The 18729-nt window shown below is 41.7% G+C and overlaps 1 protein-coding gene across 3 annotated transcripts in view; it reads left to right on the top strand.

Moving 5' to 3' along the window:
• TMIGD1 (transmembrane and immunoglobulin domain containing 1) overlaps positions 1-17702 on the top strand; it is a 44440-nt gene extending 26738 nt beyond the window's left edge. Inside the window, exons 3-8 of one of the 3 annotated variants that reach the window (XM_072639874.1) lie at positions 2981-3079; positions 4062-4340; positions 9563-9841; positions 16115-16218; positions 16600-16640; positions 17552-17702. In XM_072639874.1, the coding sequence (XP_072495975.1) occupies positions 2998-3079; positions 4062-4340; positions 9563-9841; positions 16115-16218; positions 16600-16640; positions 17552-17555 (789 nt within the window). In that variant the 5' untranslated portion in view covers positions 2981-2997 and the 3' untranslated portion in view covers positions 17556-17702. Of the gene's footprint in view, positions 1-2980; positions 3080-4061; positions 4341-9562; positions 9842-16114; positions 16219-16599; positions 16645-17551 lie in introns of those variants that run through there. The other 2 variants (XM_072639873.1, XM_072639875.1) reach the window with 2 other exon arrangements.
• Positions 17703-18729: the final 1027 nt, after the last annotated feature.

Below are 18729 nucleotides of genomic sequence, written 5' to 3'. Positions count from 1 at the left end.
CATATACACATGCATACATATACAAACTGGACCTATGATTTCAAGCTCTCTGAGAAAGAATTTCCTTTTCCAATGTGGACTTCCAATGTGATCTTTATAGCCTTAGAGAGCTGCCTGGGACACTGAGAGGATATGACTTGCCCAGGGTCACACAGCCAGGTTATGTCAGAGAGGCAACTTGAACATAGGTCTTTCTGGTTCTAAGGTCAGCTCTCATCTCCATCCACAAGGCCACACTGATTTTCCTATTTTTATGCGATAGGCAGTGTGGCACAATGGATAGAGACCCAGTCTCCAAGCCATTAAGATGGGCTGTCAAACCCCAGCTCTGGCACTGACTGACTCCATGACCCTGGTCAAGTCACTGCCCATCCCCTTGCTCATTCAGATTATAAATTGGAGAGGTGCTCACCCACATTGGTAGAAGGGAGTTTCCTTCTCTGGGAGTTCCCTCCACCAATGGAATTACAATCTAGTCCCTTTCCATATATGTGTATGTGCATGTTTACATGCATCTACATGTATGTTTAACAATCTTGTGATGTCTTGTGCTGTGTAAGTGACTGATTTCTTAAAAGCTCTTCCAGAAACATATGAGGTTTTTCAGGTACTACCAAGCTGTAAAAGCCTCCTACAGAGAACCCATGATAGACTATGTTTGCCATCACAGGAAAATCCAGCTACCCAAGTTCAGTGAGTCTCATAAACAGGTTGGGCGGGGGTGATTAAGTTTTCAGACTTGAAAAAAATCTAGTGTATCACAGAAGAGTTTTCACCTGTGCTAGTGAGGAGAGAACCCACAGTAATAAATAGTGCCTAAAGTACTCAAAGTTTAATATATGTGTTTCTCAAAATTGCAAATAATATGCTTAATGACAAGGAGTAGACTGGTATCAATCAGGAAAGGCTGCTTGGAGGAGGTGAATGTTAAAATAGTCCTAAAAGGGAAAGATGTAACTGATTTTTATGGGGATGGAACATTTCAGGCTATGGGAAAGAGCAGAACCCTAACTAGGAATTCTGATGCCTGGAACTATTTTTGTAGTGAAGGGAGGGGAGAAGCAATGGGGCATGGAGAAGACAGCCCACTTTGGTCAAGTGCAGTCATACCAAGAAATCCCAGGATGTCAGAGGTTGGAGATAGCAGGTAGATGGATGCAAGGATGGACTGAGAGAGGAGATAGACCTCTGTGCCAGAAGCCAGGCCCTAGGGGAGCAGAGGGTGGAGTGGTCTTATATGAGGCATAGGACTTGCCAAGGAAAGCAAGGCAGAAGAGAAGTGAACCATAGGAGAGTTCTATTCACATCACACTAGGTAAGGTTTCAGATAGAGATAGAGGTAGGGTGGATGAGGGTAAAGACACACACAAAGAGGTATGGAGACAGGAGCAAGGAGACTTTGTCATAGTCATAGCATTTTAGAGCTGGAAAACACTTGAGTGTTCAACTAGTCCATCTTATAGATGAAGAAACTGAGGTCCAAAGAAAAGGAAGTAATTTGTACAAGGGATAATAAAAAAAAAATCTTAACTGGAATAGAGAGATCATGTTGAAATTGCCTCTGTTCCAAGGCACCAGCAGCTGAGTTGTGGATTTGGGGGTAATCATGGAAACATTTTCTCCTAACAAAGCCCCTTTGACAAAAAAGATCCAAGAAAGGAATTTACCAGATCAACATGATGATTGTTCAGACCAGAGTTATAACTAACAAGTTTTACACCAGGAGCGGCACAAACCAGGAAGGGACAACACCCAAAAATTTACCCCTCCTCTCACTGCAAATTCTCAGTACTGTTCCCAATGCCCCCTACCCTTACACTGGGTGGAGACTTAAGGACCTCAGAAGAATACAGATGGAGAGAAGGGAAGAATAGAAGAAGGGTAGAGCTTGAGTAGGAAGAAGCTTATATCTATAGCTTCCTACTTGAATTCTTTTCGTTAACTAGGTGCTATGTTCCTTTATTTCTCTGCCATTGAATGATGGAAAATACTTTGAGCATTTGGAATCCTATTTAGGGCAGATTTTCAGTTACTATCTGTGTGACCTTGGATAATTCACTAACCCCTCTAGACCTCAGTTTTCTCATCTGTAAAATGAGGGGATTGGAATAAGGTCCTTGTAAATTTATGATCCTACTCTCATGCCCACTTGGGAATGAAATAGAATGCCCTATTATTTTTCTATATAGGCATTATTTCTATATAGCTATATATATGCATTATTTCTCTATAGGTAAAAATATATATTCTGATTTTTTTCTAGAGTGAAAAATGTATTTGTTTCTATTTGTCCTACATCTCTTGTCTGCTTTCTACAGGCCAGTGCTTCCCAGAGATTTAATTTTTTTGTTACAATTTCTCAATACTGAAAGTACTTTGGACTTAAAGTGGGAACAAGACTGTTTAATTTGTAGTTCAGCTGGGACTCTTTCTATGCTGAATAAGAAGCATTTACAGGTAGCCTAGCATGGAGAACAGAGCACTGGATTCAAAGTCAGAAAGAACTGGATGAAAGTCCTTTTTCTGACACAGGGCCCATGGTGGTATAACAGAAAGCATGCTATATTTGAGGGTTAGTGGATCTGGGTTTGAATTCTGGCTCTGCCACTTACTACTGCCTGTATGATCTTGGGCATCATTTAACCTCTATGGACCTCAGTCTTCTCATCTGTTATGTAAGGGAGTTGAACTAGATGACATCTGAGGTCCTTTTCAGGTTTAAATCTATGAAGCTCTGAGGCTATATCTTAACATATTGGTGTGAGATTCTGGCAAATCACTTAACCTCTCACTGTACCAGGCAGCTTTCTCAAGACTACAGATTTCAGAATTGTTGCTGACCTGCCCTAGTAGAGGGACTCTCCATACCAATGGAGTCACAGGCTCTGTCCAAAACAAAAGAAACCACAAACACAGGCCTGCTGGTACATGATTACTGGATACATCTGAAATGTAGAATCTTTTTTTTTTCTTCTGGCAGATCTGACATTACTAAAGATGACCTGGACAAAGAACAGACTAACACAGGGCTATGGGTCACTGCTGTTACTGATTTCACTTCTGCCTTATGGATTAATGAGTAAGTTAAAGTCTTCTTTTTAAAAAAAATAAGTTTTATTAATGTCTTTTATTTTTTATATGACACTTCCCCTAGGATCTTCCTTTGTCACAAAGAAAAATAGTTAAGCAAAACCAAATGACACAGAAACCACATTTGATAACTCATGCTATCTACTAACAAGAGAGAATCTGTTCTCTGGAAAAATGCTGCTCATTGTCTTTATTGCAAGTTAGGTTGCCTTGTTAATGTTTTTCTCATCTGTATTATTCTAGCCATCCCTAACTAGGGGCTCTTAACCATTATGATTGTAATATCGATTTCTCATCTGCTACACAAAACATGGGAGGAAACCACTGTAAACCTAAGAACCTTATATTGCCCCCAGACTAAAAGGGGGGCGAATTTTAATGATAGGACAAAGGCTGATTAAATCTCCAGAGAGAAAAGGGGTAGATTTGGAAAGGACAGTGCCCAGTGAAAAGATCAAACCCTACACTACCTCACAGGTAAGAGATAAAAAAAGGTCCAGGAAGGATTTGGCTAGAGAGGAAGAGACAGAAAGCATTGACTATAAGCTAGCCAATTTTTTTTTATAAGTGTAGGATAAACTCATAGCAATGATACTGCTGAATCAGAGAGTAAGATCAAGCTTGGATTCTTGGGTATGTCACTTAACCTCTCTCTGCCTCAGTTTCCCCATACCTGTGGGTTTGAACTAAACTCACAATGATATCAAACTCAAATGAAAAGGGGCCACTAAACTATACATAAAGATTCCTGAGGGCTGAATATTGACTTAGAAAACCACATATTAACATTATCTATGCTCCATTTTATTTCTACTTACTTAAAAAACTATTTCCCAATTGCATTTTAATTTGGATGTTTGACATCTCTGAATTAGAGAACCTTTAAGATCCCTTCCAGGCCCACACCTATCTTTATGATAATTTCTGTGTGTGTGTGTGTGTGTGTGTGTTATGTGTGTATGTGTTTCCAGATGTCATCCTAACTGTGAATAACTGCACCCAAAACTGCATCCTGCAAACCACCCCTGGCACTTCGCAGTCTCTGAAATGTGCAGTTCAGAATCACAGCCAAGAGGAAGAGTTACTCTGGTTCCGGGAAGATAGGAGGGTGGACCTGAAAGATGAAAACAAAATCAACTCTAGTGACATCTGCATCTATCCCGTCACAGAGGATGACAATGGAGTCACCTTTACCTGCAAGTTGAAACGGAACCAATCCATGAGCATCTCAGTGATTTTGAATGTCACTTGTGAGTTGAGGGTCAAGCGACACTAATTTTAATCATAATCAGTTAAGAAAAATTTATTAAGCACCTACCATGTGTCAGGCCCTGAACTAGGTGATAGTGATACAAAGACAAAAGTGAAATAGTTCTTGCCCTGAGAGCTTACATACTATGGGGTGGAGAGATCATACATATGTTTGAAATAGAAACACAATATACATACACCAAATGAAGGCAAAGTTGTTTTGGTAGGGAAGGCACTAGCAACCCAGGGAGGGTGAAATCAGGGAAAGCTTCATGTACAAGGTGGCACTTGATCTGAATTGTGAAGGAGGTCATTGATTCCAAGAGGCAGAGCTGAGAGGGGAGTACATTATAGAAATGGGAGACATTCAGGGCAAAGACATAGGCAGGAGATGGAATGTTGTATGTGCCCAACACTGGATGTCAGACTGTGAAGGGGAACAATATATAAGAAGAGTGGGAAAGTGGTAGGGAGTCAGGCTGTGACCAGATTTTAAATGCCCAAGAAAGAAGTTTATATTAGATCCTGGAGTCAAGAGGGGGTCACTGGAGTTAACTGACAAGCAGAGCATCATGGACAGCCCTGCACTTTAGGAAAGTCACTTTGGCTGAGATAGGGAAACCCAATAGGAAGCTATTACAATTGTCCTGTGTTCGTCCTTCATTTTCTAAGACATCAGAGAAATGATGACATGACTCTCACTTGACTTTGTTTTGAGTAAGAGAGGGCTGTGCAAGGTCACCAGCCTCACTTCTCCTCCTGGGCCATCTGGATCCAGTGACCAGATATTCATCAGGATGACTGGAGAAGGCCCAGGATGTACTGGGAGACCTTAGTCTATTCAGGTACTCACTTAGAGTGAGATAATGTCCATTCAGCAAATAGGCCTCTTTAAGAAGTAAACAGGGAATGGCCCCTTTAATGAGAAAAAGAAAGGAAAAAATTAGTAAATGGAGCTGGGAGGGAAAGAAAAACAGTTACTATTGAAAATCATTGTTAAGCCAGGAGTATCTTGAAAAGAACCCTCAAATGGAGTTTGGGCAGGGGCCTATTGTGCCATGTTTGGGCTTCAGAGTGCACTGGGTTTAAGGTTTTGGCAAAGAGAAGGAAGGAAGGAAGGAAGGAAGGAAGGAAGGAAGGAAGGAAGGAAGGAAGGAAGGAAGGAAGGAAGGAATCTGGCCCATGAACCCCAAGTTAACTGGGTATCCTCTGGCCATCCAAATTTACCTTGCTTTGGAGAGGAGAAGAAGAGGGAGGGGCGGACAGAAGAGAGCAGATGAGCTGAGTTACCCAGCAGGGCAGCTTGGTCTACTCACAGCATTCATCTGCATTCATCTTTCATTTTCGAAGAAGACCATGATATCAGAGAAATGATTAAGAAGTGACCAAATGGCCATATTTGAAGAGTAGTCATTAATGATTCAATGACAGGTTGGAAGAAGGTCTCCAGGGGAGCGTCCATGGTCTCTTGGTTCTATGTTTGGTTCTGTGCCATTTAACCTTTTGCCAATGACGTGTAAAGGCACTGTGGTAGAGAGGAAAGAATGTTGGGTTTTGCATAAGAGGCTGTTGTTGTTATGACTTTCAGTCATGTCTGATTCTTCATGACCCTATTTTGGGGTTTTCTTGGCAAAGATACTGGAGGGGTTTGCCATTTCCTTCTCCAACTCATTTGAAAGATGAGGAAACTGAGGCAAACAGGGTTAAGTGACTTGTCTAAGACATGTCTGAGGACAGATTGGAATACAGGAAGATGAGTCTTCCTGACTCTACATCTGGAGCTCTATCCACTGTCCACCTAGCTGTCCTTGGAATCAGAGGACTTGGGTTCTATCCCAACTCTGCCACTTTTTATGTGTTTGACCCAAACATTTAACCACTCCAGACTTGAGCGTCTTCTGAAAAAAAAAATAAATAAAAATTTTCAAGCATCGTGCTAGATATCTTCTAAGATGCCTCTATGAGCTCTAAATCTATGACCCGATGGTTTGGAAAAAGCCATAGATGTCAGGCTTACCAAATTTGTAGGTGACCGAAAGTTGGAAGGGTCAAGTGATACGTTGGCTGACTGAGGCAGTAGTCCCCAGAGATCTAGACAGGTGAGAGTCTCAGTCTAAACCCAAGAAGATGAAATTTAACAAGACCAGTAGAAGCCATGGAGCAGGGAAGGTCACACAGGCAGCAAATGGTAGAGTTAGGATATGTTCTTTCCCCAGTACCAGCTATTTTCCCACAGAGGTCCAACAAAACCACTATCACAAGCACAAGATGGGGAAGGGCTACTTAGACAGAAGCTCATCTGAAAGAGAGCTGGGGGGGATTGGTGGGGATGGACTGCAAACACAATGAGTCAAAAGTATGATATAGCAGACCCCAAGGCTGATATTGGACTCTATCAATGTAGTTTGAGATTGTGTTAAGAGAGGCATAACTAAGGAGATGATAGTCAGCTATGCTTGGGGTGGCTAGATGGTGCAGTGGATAGAGCTCTGGGCTTGAAACCAGGAAGACATCTTCCTGAATTTAAATTTGACCTCAGATACTTACCAGCAATGTGAGCTTGGGCACTTAAAATCCTGCTTGCCTCAGTTTTCTCATCTGTAAAGTGAGTTGGAAAAGGGAATGGCAAATCATGCCAAGAAAACCCCCCATGGGGTCATGACTGACAAACAACACCAATGGTTAACTGTGCTGTGCTTCAACTAGACCACAGTCATTTTTCAGTTCCTCTTGTGGCTTTACTCTTTTCTTGCCCTTCATTGAAAGATCCCTCTCTTCTTCTCAGGTATACAAGATACCCTCCTTGTACTCTGGCTAGCTAGAATGCCAATCCATTCAATCCTGGCCTCCTTTCTGGTAGAGCTCCATGCTTTTCATTTCCCTCTCCACTCTTCTCTCCATCAGGACTTAGTTTCCACTAAAATGGCTCTGATGAACTAATTCATGATGTGGTGTTAATTGGGTCACAGACAAGGAAACTGAGGTCTAGAGAACTTACATGACTTGTGAGGGAGAGAAGGAGAAAGGAAAAAGGAAAGGAAAGGAAAGGAAAGAAAAGGAAAGGAAAGGAGAGGAAAGGAGAGGAAAGGAGAGGAAAGGAGAGGAAAGGAGAGGAAAGGAGAGGAAAGGAGAGGAGAGGAGAGGAGAGGAGAGGAGAGGAGAGGAAAGGAGAAAGGAGAGGAAAGGAGAGGAAAGGAGAGGAAAGGAGAGGAGAGGAGAGGAAAAGGAAAGGAAAAGGAAAGGAGAAAGGAAAAGAAAAGAAAAAAGAAAGGAAGGGAAAAAGGAAAGGAAGGGGACTAAGCATACCTAGTAGGGCCTTTGAAAGAGAAAAAGAAAGAGATAAAGCTTATCTACTAGGACCTGGAACAGTAAACTTTTGGAACACAACAACATAGGGCATTTGGAAACTATTTTCTTTTTCCCAGCAACATCCCACACATCCAAAAAATACCCATGTGCCACTTCTGTTAGGTTGAGTGAAATTGAAACACATTCAGAAGAACCCTGAAAAGCCAAGTCTTCAAAGAGCTATTCAGAGCACAGCCCCTCTTCCATTACTCCTGGGGTAATTATTCGTTGTGTGAGTTTTGTGGTACTTTCTCCCTCCTCCTTCACTTCCAGTCTGCCGCCCTCCTTTTGGCCTCTGTTGCTGGTTTGTGCCTCTATCAGATGACAGACATGGCATAGAAATGAAGTGGAAATTCAAACCAGTCACTTCTTATGCTTGTTGAAGTTCTTGTGCATTGGAGCACAGTTGCAGAGCAGGAAGGAATCCCTCTCCCCACATCTAGTCGAACTTCCTGATTTTGAAAGTGAGGAAACAGAACTATGGGAGGTCAAATGACCTACCCAAGGCCTCATAGTTAGAAATCATCAGGGGCAGGATTTGAACTCAGTTCTAATTCTGAAGTCTTTCACTCTACCTTACTGGGGCAAAAAAATAGACACATTAGCTAGGATAAAGTTTAAGGGTAATATGTTTGTTTCAGTTAGTCATAAAACTGGAATGAGCTATAATGTAGAGAATGCAAGAATGCTAGATTTAGAGCTGTAAGAGACTTCAGAGATAATTTGGTCTATTTTCTTCATTTTACAGATTAGGAAACTGAGGCCCAAGGAAGAAAAGGGATTTGAACACAGTAGAATGAATTAGTTCCAGTAGAATACAAGCTCCTTCAAGGCAGTTCTTGTTTTATTTTCTAATTTTTTTTGTCTTTGCATTTCCCAGGGGTTGTTTCTGAGAGAGTGAATAATAAATGTTTATGGAGTTGAATTAATTTATCAGGGTAGCAAGTAGAGTCATAAATTTAAAGCTGGAAAGGGCCCTTCTATAGATGAGGAAATTGAAAGAGATCAATGACCTGTCCATGTTTACACAGGTAGTGATAGTGCTGAAATTTGAAACCAGATCTCTAGACTCCTAAGTCCTATATCCTTTATGTAGCACCAATCTAGCAATATGGCATTTAATATAGACAATGTGAAGACTTATATTTGGGCTGAAAAATGTTAGCTTCACAAATAGAAGATGAGAGAAGTAATGCTGGACAACAGCTAATCTGAAAAGATCTTATTTGTTTTTTAGTTGTATGCTACAAGATTAATTAGTCAAAAGTGGGCTATAGCAGTCAATAAAGTAGATGAAATCTTGGGCTGCAAGAAGAGAGGCCTAATATCTATAACAGGGACTAGATGGCTTTTCTAGATGCTATGGTGCTATTGTAGCCCCTCCTGCAAACTTCCAGGGACAAATGAAATAGTTCCCTGGGAAAGGGGAGAATTTGACTCCATCTCATTCATTCCTGGAAGTTTGCAATAGAGGTTACCTTATGACTCTGTATTCTTATGACCCTCTGGCTTCAAATCCAGCACTCTTTCTACTTTGCAAGAAGGCAAATTTAAGATTGTACCTATGGAAAAAAACATTCAAATAATTAGAGATATTGAGAAATTAAATGGGCTGCCTTGAAAGTAAGACAGGGTCTTCAACCAAAGGCTAAATGAACTCTTGTTGGGTATGTTGAATGTAGAAGGAATTCTCATTCTTATAAGTGTTGTTCTGAATGAACTCTGAGGTCTCGGCCAAACTTCTTGGGACAAGACTCTTAGATCCTTAGGATAAAGCTAACTGCAGTATCAACAACGCACTGTCACAATACAGAGAGTTTCAAGCAAAACCTTGCCAATCCACTAACTAAACCTAATCGATTGTCCTATGCAGATGAACCTATTCTGAACGGGACAGATCTTCGAAGAGTCGAGGAAGGAAGCAACATAAAAATAGATTGTAAAGTGAAGTCCAACCCCCCGGCTCAAATGATGTGGTACAGAAATGACAGTCTCTTGAATCTGGAGAAAGACCATCACCAGATATATCAGACAAGTGAGCTGTTGCAGTTGTCCATCTCCAAAGTTCAGAAATCTGACAACGGGACATACAGTTGCCATGCAAATTCTCCTCTGAAATTGGAGATCAAGGATTTCCACCTGATCGTTGAAGGTAACTAAAACATAAAAGAAAGAGAAGAGAGACTTCCTAAGGAGAAGGTAGAATGGTTTCCTATCTATGCTAGGCACTTGCATGTTAATTAATGATGATGATGGAGATTTCCCACTCCTACCCCCAGTCCCACCCCAGAATTAAACTCTGAAGTGCAGGGAAAAGAACCCTGGAAGGGGAGGCAAAGGAACTGGGCTCAAATCTCGACTGCCACTCAGTAGCTGATATACTAACCATGAAGACAGAGGACCTGGGTTTAAATTCTGCCTCTGTCATTCATACCTATTACAGTAGAAAGAGCACTGACTTTGGAGGGACTGGGTTCAAATTCTGCCTCTGACACTTACATGACCTTGGGCAAGTCATTTCAATTCCTTGGGCCTCTCTCTTCCCATCTGCAAAAGGAAGGGGTTGGATCATGGAAGTGGGAAACCTATGGCCTCGAGGCCACATGTGGCCCTCTAGGTCCTCATGTGTGGCCCTTTGACTGAATCCAAACTTCAGAGAACAATCCCTTTAATAAAAGTTTTGTTCTGTAAAACTTGTACTCAGTCAAAAGGTCACACTTGAGGATTTAGAGGGTCACATGTGGCCTGAAGGTTGCAGGTTCCTCACCCCTGGATTACAGGGAAACCTAAGGTTCCTACTTCTTCTAAATCATATGAACCTGCATGACCGTGGGCAAGTCACTTGGGCCTCAGTTTCCTCACCTGTAAAATGAGGTAGCTGAACTAGGTAGTGCCAAGATCCCTTCCATATTTAATTCTATGATCCCATGAGCTAAAACATAGATCCTACAAAGGGTATCTGGTCACTTTTGAATGACATTCAAATTTAAATTAAGAAAATTCAATCTGTTTTCAGCTCTGTTTTGACCAAAGGTTCTCCTCCAAGTCACATTAGTGCAGGGGATAAACATGTGCCTGAAATGAAATGCTAGGGAGAATGTTCCTTGAATTACTTTGGACAATGAAGGGAGTAGCTGCTGGAATTTTCAGGTCCAAGGTCATTGAAATATGAGCAAGAGGAGAAACGGAAAGTAAAGGGAAGGAATTGTGATGCAGGAAAAAGGGCAGTAGCTTTGTAATAAAAGGACCTTGACTCCATCCTTATTTCCTGAGTAAGATATTTCGCTTCTCTGAGATTTGGTTTCATCCTCTATACAAAGAAGACATTAGGCTGGCTGACCTCTAAAGTCCTCTACAGCTTGGAATCTATGATCCCAGGAAAAGGCAAACAGAAAAATATATATATATATGTATATACATATATGTGAAGGAGTTAGAGTAGCGCATCTCTCCAATTCCTTGCACATCTGACCTTGGGTTACTCTTTGATTCTGAACCATCAGGTATCCAGAGTATACTGGGTAGAAAGTAAAACTACCCTCCAATAAACTTGGCTTGTTTAGGTTTGTGGTCTATGCAAAGACTTTACCTGACGTACTGTATGGTTTTTATCTTCCTTCTCATATTTCTTGTGTGAACAAAAGGGAAGGTGAGATACCCATTTTAGTAAAAACTGAAAATGATGATGTGCATTTTTCCTGGTCTGGGACTAGTGAACTACATACAGCCAACTATGCAGGCCTTACCTCTTCTTGATCACAAAAGCACATACATCATTAACTCCATACTTTGCCAGTACACAGACGCCTCTCACTTCAGTCACTTTTATCAATCTCCTTCCCCTCCAAAACCAGAAGCATCCATGGAAAGTCGGTGGCCCAGCCGAAGGGCTAGGATCTTTTGTCTCTGTTAGTGGCCACACGGTTCTGACCAAGTGAGAGGTGGGGAGCAGAGGCTAAGGTTGATCTCCTACCTCAGTGGTGCCCTATCTCCTGAGTTGTTTCACAGCGAAAGAAAAGTAATTGCCTCTGGAGGTACAAACCTTCCAGATCCAAGCCACAAAGAAACAAGACACCCATGGAGTGGAGGGAGAGTAGGAAATGCCACAATAAGATTTCCAGCTACCATTTTCTCCCATAGTTTGTAGATTTACAAAGGCCCTGGGATGCAATATCTTAGCAAACAGTAAACTCAACCCACACTCAGAGATGGGGAAATTAGACACTGACATATTTAATTGTTTCTGGCGAAAAAGCATGGTGTAGGCATTGCTTCATGTCATGCAAGAAACATGAGGCTGATGTGTCAGGCAGGTTGCCAGATTGGCTTTCAGATGTGTAGGATCCTGTTCTGGGTGGAGATATTCCAAAGCTGCTTGTTTTTCTTATTTCTGTGTATCCCAGTAACCAACCTTCCTCCTCTCCTCATCGTCTTTATAAACTATCATTGTTATAACCTCTGTTGGACTAGAATGCCAAGTCCTCTATGTCAATCTTTGACTTATTCTCTACCCACTGTAGCACCCAGATTTAGATGCTTAATAAAAAAGCAAGACTGATTAAAATGACACTAGGCATCTTTTCTTGAACGTAGACTCCTGCCCAAATGTTTGGAAATGAAGTTCTAAGAATCAGAGTGAGAATGGGAGGAAAAATCCCACAAAACACCAGTTCTACATGGGCTGGCATTAATGTGAGTTTAAAATCAGGTACTATGAAGCAAGGTGATCTGATTCATGGAAAGAAGGCTTTCTGTAAGCCTGGTCTGGCCAAGATTCTCAATAGAGACTTGAGATCCAAATTTCCAGCAGCTAGAATAACTGAGATTGGAGGGGGTGGCTAGAAATCACAGGTGGTTTTCAGTTTTCTGGGCTAGTCACTTTTCCAGAAGCACCCACTTTTCTTTCTTCATCCTCCTGACTGAGTTGTTCCTCCCAAGATGAACTGCATTGGGAATCATCCACCCACAAGCTAAGTAAGGGAATTCTGCCTCCTCCCAAACTGGACAGATCAAGAATCAGGGTCACCAGGAGAGGCAGTAACACAGTTATTGCGCTGGGTTCACCCAATCTGCCTTCCTATATCATTTCAGGAAAGGGGCAGCCAAAGAATTTTGATTTATTTACTCTTGAAAATTATCCATAGTGGGGGGAGAGGAGTGGATGTAGACCTGGAAAGAATTTCAGAGACCATCTAGTCATGGGGTCATAGATCTAGGGGAGATCTCAGGGGTCACTGGGCAAGAACATTAATTCATTGAGGATAAAGACTTAGCTTTTTGTTGCTGCATCCTCATAGTCTAGCACTGAGCCTAAATAAATGCTTTTGATTGATTTGATCTAACCACATCAGAGGCCCAAAGAGGTCACATGGGTGAGTCACTTTCAGAGGCAAGATTTGAATCCAAGCTTTGAACTCCAGAGCCAGTGTTCTTTCTGCCATGCCATGTTACCTTCTAATGGAAAATGGTCAGGAAAGAGGATGATTTACCATCATCAGTTAGCATGTTCTCCAGTTTCTAGCCATGAATCTATACACATTTCAATAATTTTTGAGGTCACCCATGCTGATCTTAACCTGTGTACAATTTATAATCTCAATACCTCATACTCTAGCTTAGTTCCCCACCATTTGACTGAAACTTCCCTCTCCAAGGTCAACATCAAGATGAATCCAATGGTCTTTTCCCAGTCCTTGCTGCCATGCCCTACACTATTGATCACCCCTTCCTTTTGGATACTCTTTCCTCTCTGATGTTTGTGACTCAGACCTATATGATCAACCAACCCTTCTTTGCCTCCTTTGAGAAATCATCATTTATGTCCTTCCCCCCATTTATGGGTTTACTCCCAGAGCTCTTGTTGTCTACCCAAGTGATCTCATCTAAGCTCTCCAGGATTTGATCAATGTCTTTATATAAATGACCAATAGATTTACATAGTCAGCTGACATCTTTCTCCTGAACTCTAGTCTAGCATCTCCAATTGCTTATTGGACAACTCCATTTCTCTGTCCCACAGACATGTCAAACATAACATGTCCCAAACAGAACTCATCATCTTTCCCACCTTTAATCCTAGCTTCCTGATTTCTTTCAGCCTTTCATAATTTCAACTTCGGAGCCATCCTTAATTCTTTACTCTCTCTCACCTCTCTCATCAATTTGCTGTTAGTCTTATCAAGTTCACCTCAGAAACTTTCTCACCTGTCCCCTTCTCTCTCCTCATTGGTAACCATCCTCATTGCTTTTGGTCAGGACTGTGCTGCTGCATCCAGTCTCTTCACTCTCTCATCCCCCACACAGATGACCAACGGATACTCTCAAGGCAGAGATCTGGCTGTGTCACTTTCATGCTAAAGAAATTCCAGGGTCTCCCCATAGCCTTAGGATAAAATTAAAATTCCTCTGTTTGGCATTTTAGAAACTGTTCGTAGTCTGGCTCTGGTCCATCCTTCTAAGCTAATTACACATCAATCCTCCTCATGCATGCTATATTCTAGCCAGACTAGAATATAGTCTGACTTTCCTTTTGTGTGACATTTCTTCAGTCTCTCCATCTTTGCACAGATGATCCCCCAGTCCTGGAATGCTTTCGCTCCTCACTTTCCATCCTCACCTCTGTTTCTTGGAATTACTAGTTCCCTTTAAGGCTCAGCTCAAGTGACATATCCATCAAGAGAACGTTTCCAATTCCACAAACTTTTAGTGGCCATCCACCCCTCAAACAAATCACTGTCATTTTATATGTCATGTTTACTTACCTGTTGTCATTTTGCAACCTCCTCTCAATAGACACTAAGTTTCTTGAAGGCAAGGACTGTTTCACTTCTGTTCTTGTAGCTCTACTACCCAGCAGAATGCATGGCACATAGTTGGTATTGAGTAAATGCTTACTGATTGATTGATTGATTATATACTTGCTTAAGGTTCAGAGAAGTTAAATGATTTTCTCAGGTACCCAGATAATAATTATCAGTAGTGGAACTTGAACCCAGGTCTTTCTGACTCTCCATGTATCCACTATGTCATGTTCCTATCTGCCTGTCTGTCAGTCTGTCTGTCTGTTTACCATCCATGTATCCATCCATTTCTTTGTCTCTATCCATCTACCTATTCATTTATCTATCCATATCCTATGTATCTAGTCATATTTACATCTATCCATCCATTTATTTAGCTATCATCCATTCATTTGTCTAGTTATCTATCCACCTCTTGATCCATCCATTCCTCTATCTCTCTACATCTCTATCTAGCCATCTCTTTATCTATCCATCTATCTCTCTATCCATCTCTCTCTCCCTCTTTTTATCCATCTATTCACCTATATTTCTATCCAATTAGCTATTCATTTGGCTAATTACTTATGGGCAGTGGTGGGTGTAGTGGATGGTGAATAGAGAGCTGGCCTCAAAGTCAGGAAGAGCTGAGTTCAGGTCATGTCTCTGATGCATCCTGGCTGTGTAGCCCTGAGCAAATGACAGAAATTCTTAGGAGTTTTCTTAATGGAAAACTCTTTACACTGATGAAATCATGAGTCTCAACAAAAAATATATAGACACAAGCATAAATATTTTTTAACCTCTGACTTCATGAAAGTAGGAAGCTCCTGGTGAGAAACATCATCCCGTGATGAAGATGGGCATCTTTGCCACAACTTACCAACCTTTGAAAGTTGCCCAAGACAGTAGGAGGCGGGGTAGTTAACTCAGTCATACAGCCAGTAAGTGTCAGAGACAAGCTCCAACCACTAGAATCCAGGACCGTGACTCCAAGGCCAGTTCTACACACTAAAGCTACCATATGCTCATCATAGACATAAACAGAGCATTCCTCTACACTAATATCTTCTCCCAGTGACTCAATGGAAAGAATTCTGAATTTGGGATCAAGTCCCAGTTCTAAAACTCACTATCCAGGTGACCACAGCAAGCTTCTCTGACCCTCAGGATTTGACCAATGTCTTTATATAAATGACCAATAGATTTACATAGTCAGCTGACATCTTTCTCCTGAACTCTAGTCTAGCATCTCCAATTGCTTATTGGACATCTCCATTTCTCTGTCCCATAGACATGTCAAACATAACATGTCCCAAACAGAACTCATCATCTTTACTTGTAAAACACAGTAGCTGGGCTAGACAGCAACTGAGCAGGAAATGGATAGTGGTGAGTCTGTCCCCTGAAAAGCAGCCTAAATTTGGCTGGGCCCAGGATGCTAATTTTTTCTCATGCAAAAATTCCTCAAGTCAGTCTACTGAGCCATAGAAGGGCTCCATGCATGCTGGTGGTAGGATTGGCCACCCCAATGACCTCACAGGCCCTTTGCGTAATAAAGCATTGAAGTGCATATATGTGTGTGTGGTTATGCCATGACCTCACCTTCCATTCCTCCTTGTGATCTATATATGAATTTTTAACAGATAAAAAATTCACTGTTCCCATCGAACCTATCATTACTGCAACTGTGGTGGTTGTCCTCACCATAGGGTTTGGACTGATTGCAAGAAGAAAAGCGATAATGAAGGTACGTGGGAATTCTGGGGTGGGGGTAGGGGAGGTGTCAAAATCATTTAAAAGCCAAAGGACTAATTGTACAGAGCTAGGAGCAGTTTTCTATTCTGTTTCTTTAACAAAGGGACAATCAAACAAACACTGAACTTGGAGTCACAGGGCCCAAGTTCAAAACCCAACTCTTCCTCTTACTACTTGTGGGATCATAGGGGAATCACTCCATATGTCTAGGGCTCAGTTTCCTCATCTGTAAAATGAGAGGCTTGGACCAGACAACCTCTGAGGTCCCTTCTGGCTCTAGCTCTGTGAGTCTATGAATTTCATCTGCCCAAACCCTAAATGAGATGGCTAAAAATCAGACAAGCAAAATCATTTCTATTTTGTTTGCTTTTAGCTCTGCATTAAAGATAAGAAATCTCAAAGTGATACATCTCTGTAAGTATTTGGAGATCAACGATTTTCTATAAGCGGGGTAGCTGGTAACCAAGCTGTAACTAAGGTGGGACAATGAAGCTTTGTCTCAGGGTCCCGGTGGAAGGAATCATCCTTCTCTGTGGCAGCTTGCTTTCCCTGCCTTCATATTCCTCTCCTGTTCCTTGGCCTTGATGCTTCTCCAGGGTCCTATGGTCATGTTATCCCTGTCCCAGGGCCCACTTTCCCTAATTTTCCACCCCTCTGCCTCCTACCAATTGGTGGCTGGGAAAGGTTAGAGATCTTTAGTTGAATGATTCTGGAGTAGGGTAGGTAATCCAGACTCTCTTCTGAATGACTTCAGTTGGACAGACTGCCCTCATCCTCTCCCCACAGTTATAACTCTGCTGATAACCCAAGTGGATGGTTTTCCTTGGGAAATCCTTCTGTTTGAGGGGTTATGAGGAGGGAAGAAGGAAACTGAGAGGATGCCTACCTTTAGTAGGAAGAACAGTGAGGTAAGACTACCAAGGACAAGCTAGGTTGGCAGGCTGCCCAGACCTAAGCACCACCTTCAGCCTCGGGCCTTCACCTCCTTTTAAGTAATTTCTGGCTTATGAAACTGCCTTTTTATTGCCATGTGGTGTCAGTGACTGAGAGGGCCTGCCCTGAGGGAAGACACCCAGGTCGAACTCCTCCGTGCTAAGCTGGGAGCAAGGTTGAGATTGCAAATTGCATCCTCAGTGTTAGATTTCTTTCCTCTTTGGGGCCTATGACAGTACCACTGGCTCCCTTCAAAGTTGAGAAGTTAATGGGCAGAACAGATGAATATGGTACCCTTAGAAGACCTGGAATTCTCCTCCTATGTTCTATGTGCCACATTTCCCCATTGATAGAGTTTTGGGTGTTCATTTGTCCTTTTTCTCTGATTTTAGGTGAAGACTCAAGCAGCCTAGTGTGAGAAGAGGGCAGTGCCAAGGCCTTTCTGGGTGCAGTCTCTTATGTATTCATTGTTTTTATTAAAATGTGGTCCTTTTGGATGGTGGATGATGATGAAGAAGTGTTGGGCTAATCATTTAATGCCAGTCTATTTCTTTTGGCTAATTTAAGGCAGTAAGAGGAGGAGGATTGATTGGAAACAGGAAATCTTAGAATTTGGACCAGGCTTCTCTCCTCAGGAGTTATGGTAGCAATGATCCTTCCCCTCGTACAACAGCCCATTTCCCACCTCCGTATTTTTGCTTAAGTATCTGTCCCTCTTTCCTAGAATCTCTGTCTCCTTTCACAGTATAGCTCAGATAACTTCTCTTGGTAGGACCTTTTCCTAATCTTCCCCAGTTACTCCCAATTACTTTGAACTGATTGCGTCCTTCACTGTCCCCTACTCATCTCTGCAGGGAAGGTTTTGTGGTTTTATTTTGTTTTTCTAATCTTCCTATTCTCAGTCCCTAGCACAGCATATGCTGGCAACTTCATATATATTAGTCCAGCTGAATGGAGTTTCCTGGGTTTGTGTGACCTTTATTCACTTATGAGTGTATAAGGCTGGCATGAGATGGAGCCAAGGAAATGTTTGTTTACAAGCACTCCCCTGACCTCTTTTTTGCACAACAATTTGTAGAACCATGCATTAGTTATGAATCAATCTATGCTTATTTGTCATATCTGTCTTTCCCTAAGGTCAATGTATCTGTGGTTTTTCCCCTCGAGTTTTTGCCAGTTTACACGCACCACTCCCAGTTTCTTTTCTCCTCTCAGTTTGTAGCTGTACAAGTTTCTCTGATAAAGGCCTCATTTCTCAGATTTATAGAGAACCGAGTCAAACGTATAAAAATAAGAGCAAATTGATGAATGATCAAAACCTATGAATAGTCAGTTTTCAGATAAAGTAATCCAAGTTATCTATAACCTTATGAAAAAATGCTCTAAAACACTATTAATTGGAGAAATGCAAATTTAAATAATTCTAAAGTACTATCTCACACTATTAGATTGACTAATAGGACAGAAAAGAAAAGTGACAAATGTTGGAGGGGTTGTGGGAAAATTGAGACACTAGTGCACTGTTGGTGGAGTTGGGAACTGATTCAGCCATATTGTGGAGTAATTTGGA

Source organism: Notamacropus eugenii, chromosome 2, assembly GCF_028372415.1.
Source record: "Notamacropus eugenii isolate mMacEug1 chromosome 2, mMacEug1.pri_v2, whole genome shotgun sequence".
Classification (NCBI taxonomy): domain Eukaryota; kingdom Metazoa; phylum Chordata; class Mammalia; order Diprotodontia; family Macropodidae; genus Notamacropus; species Notamacropus eugenii.
This window is presented reverse-complemented; position numbering and strand designations above follow the sequence as displayed.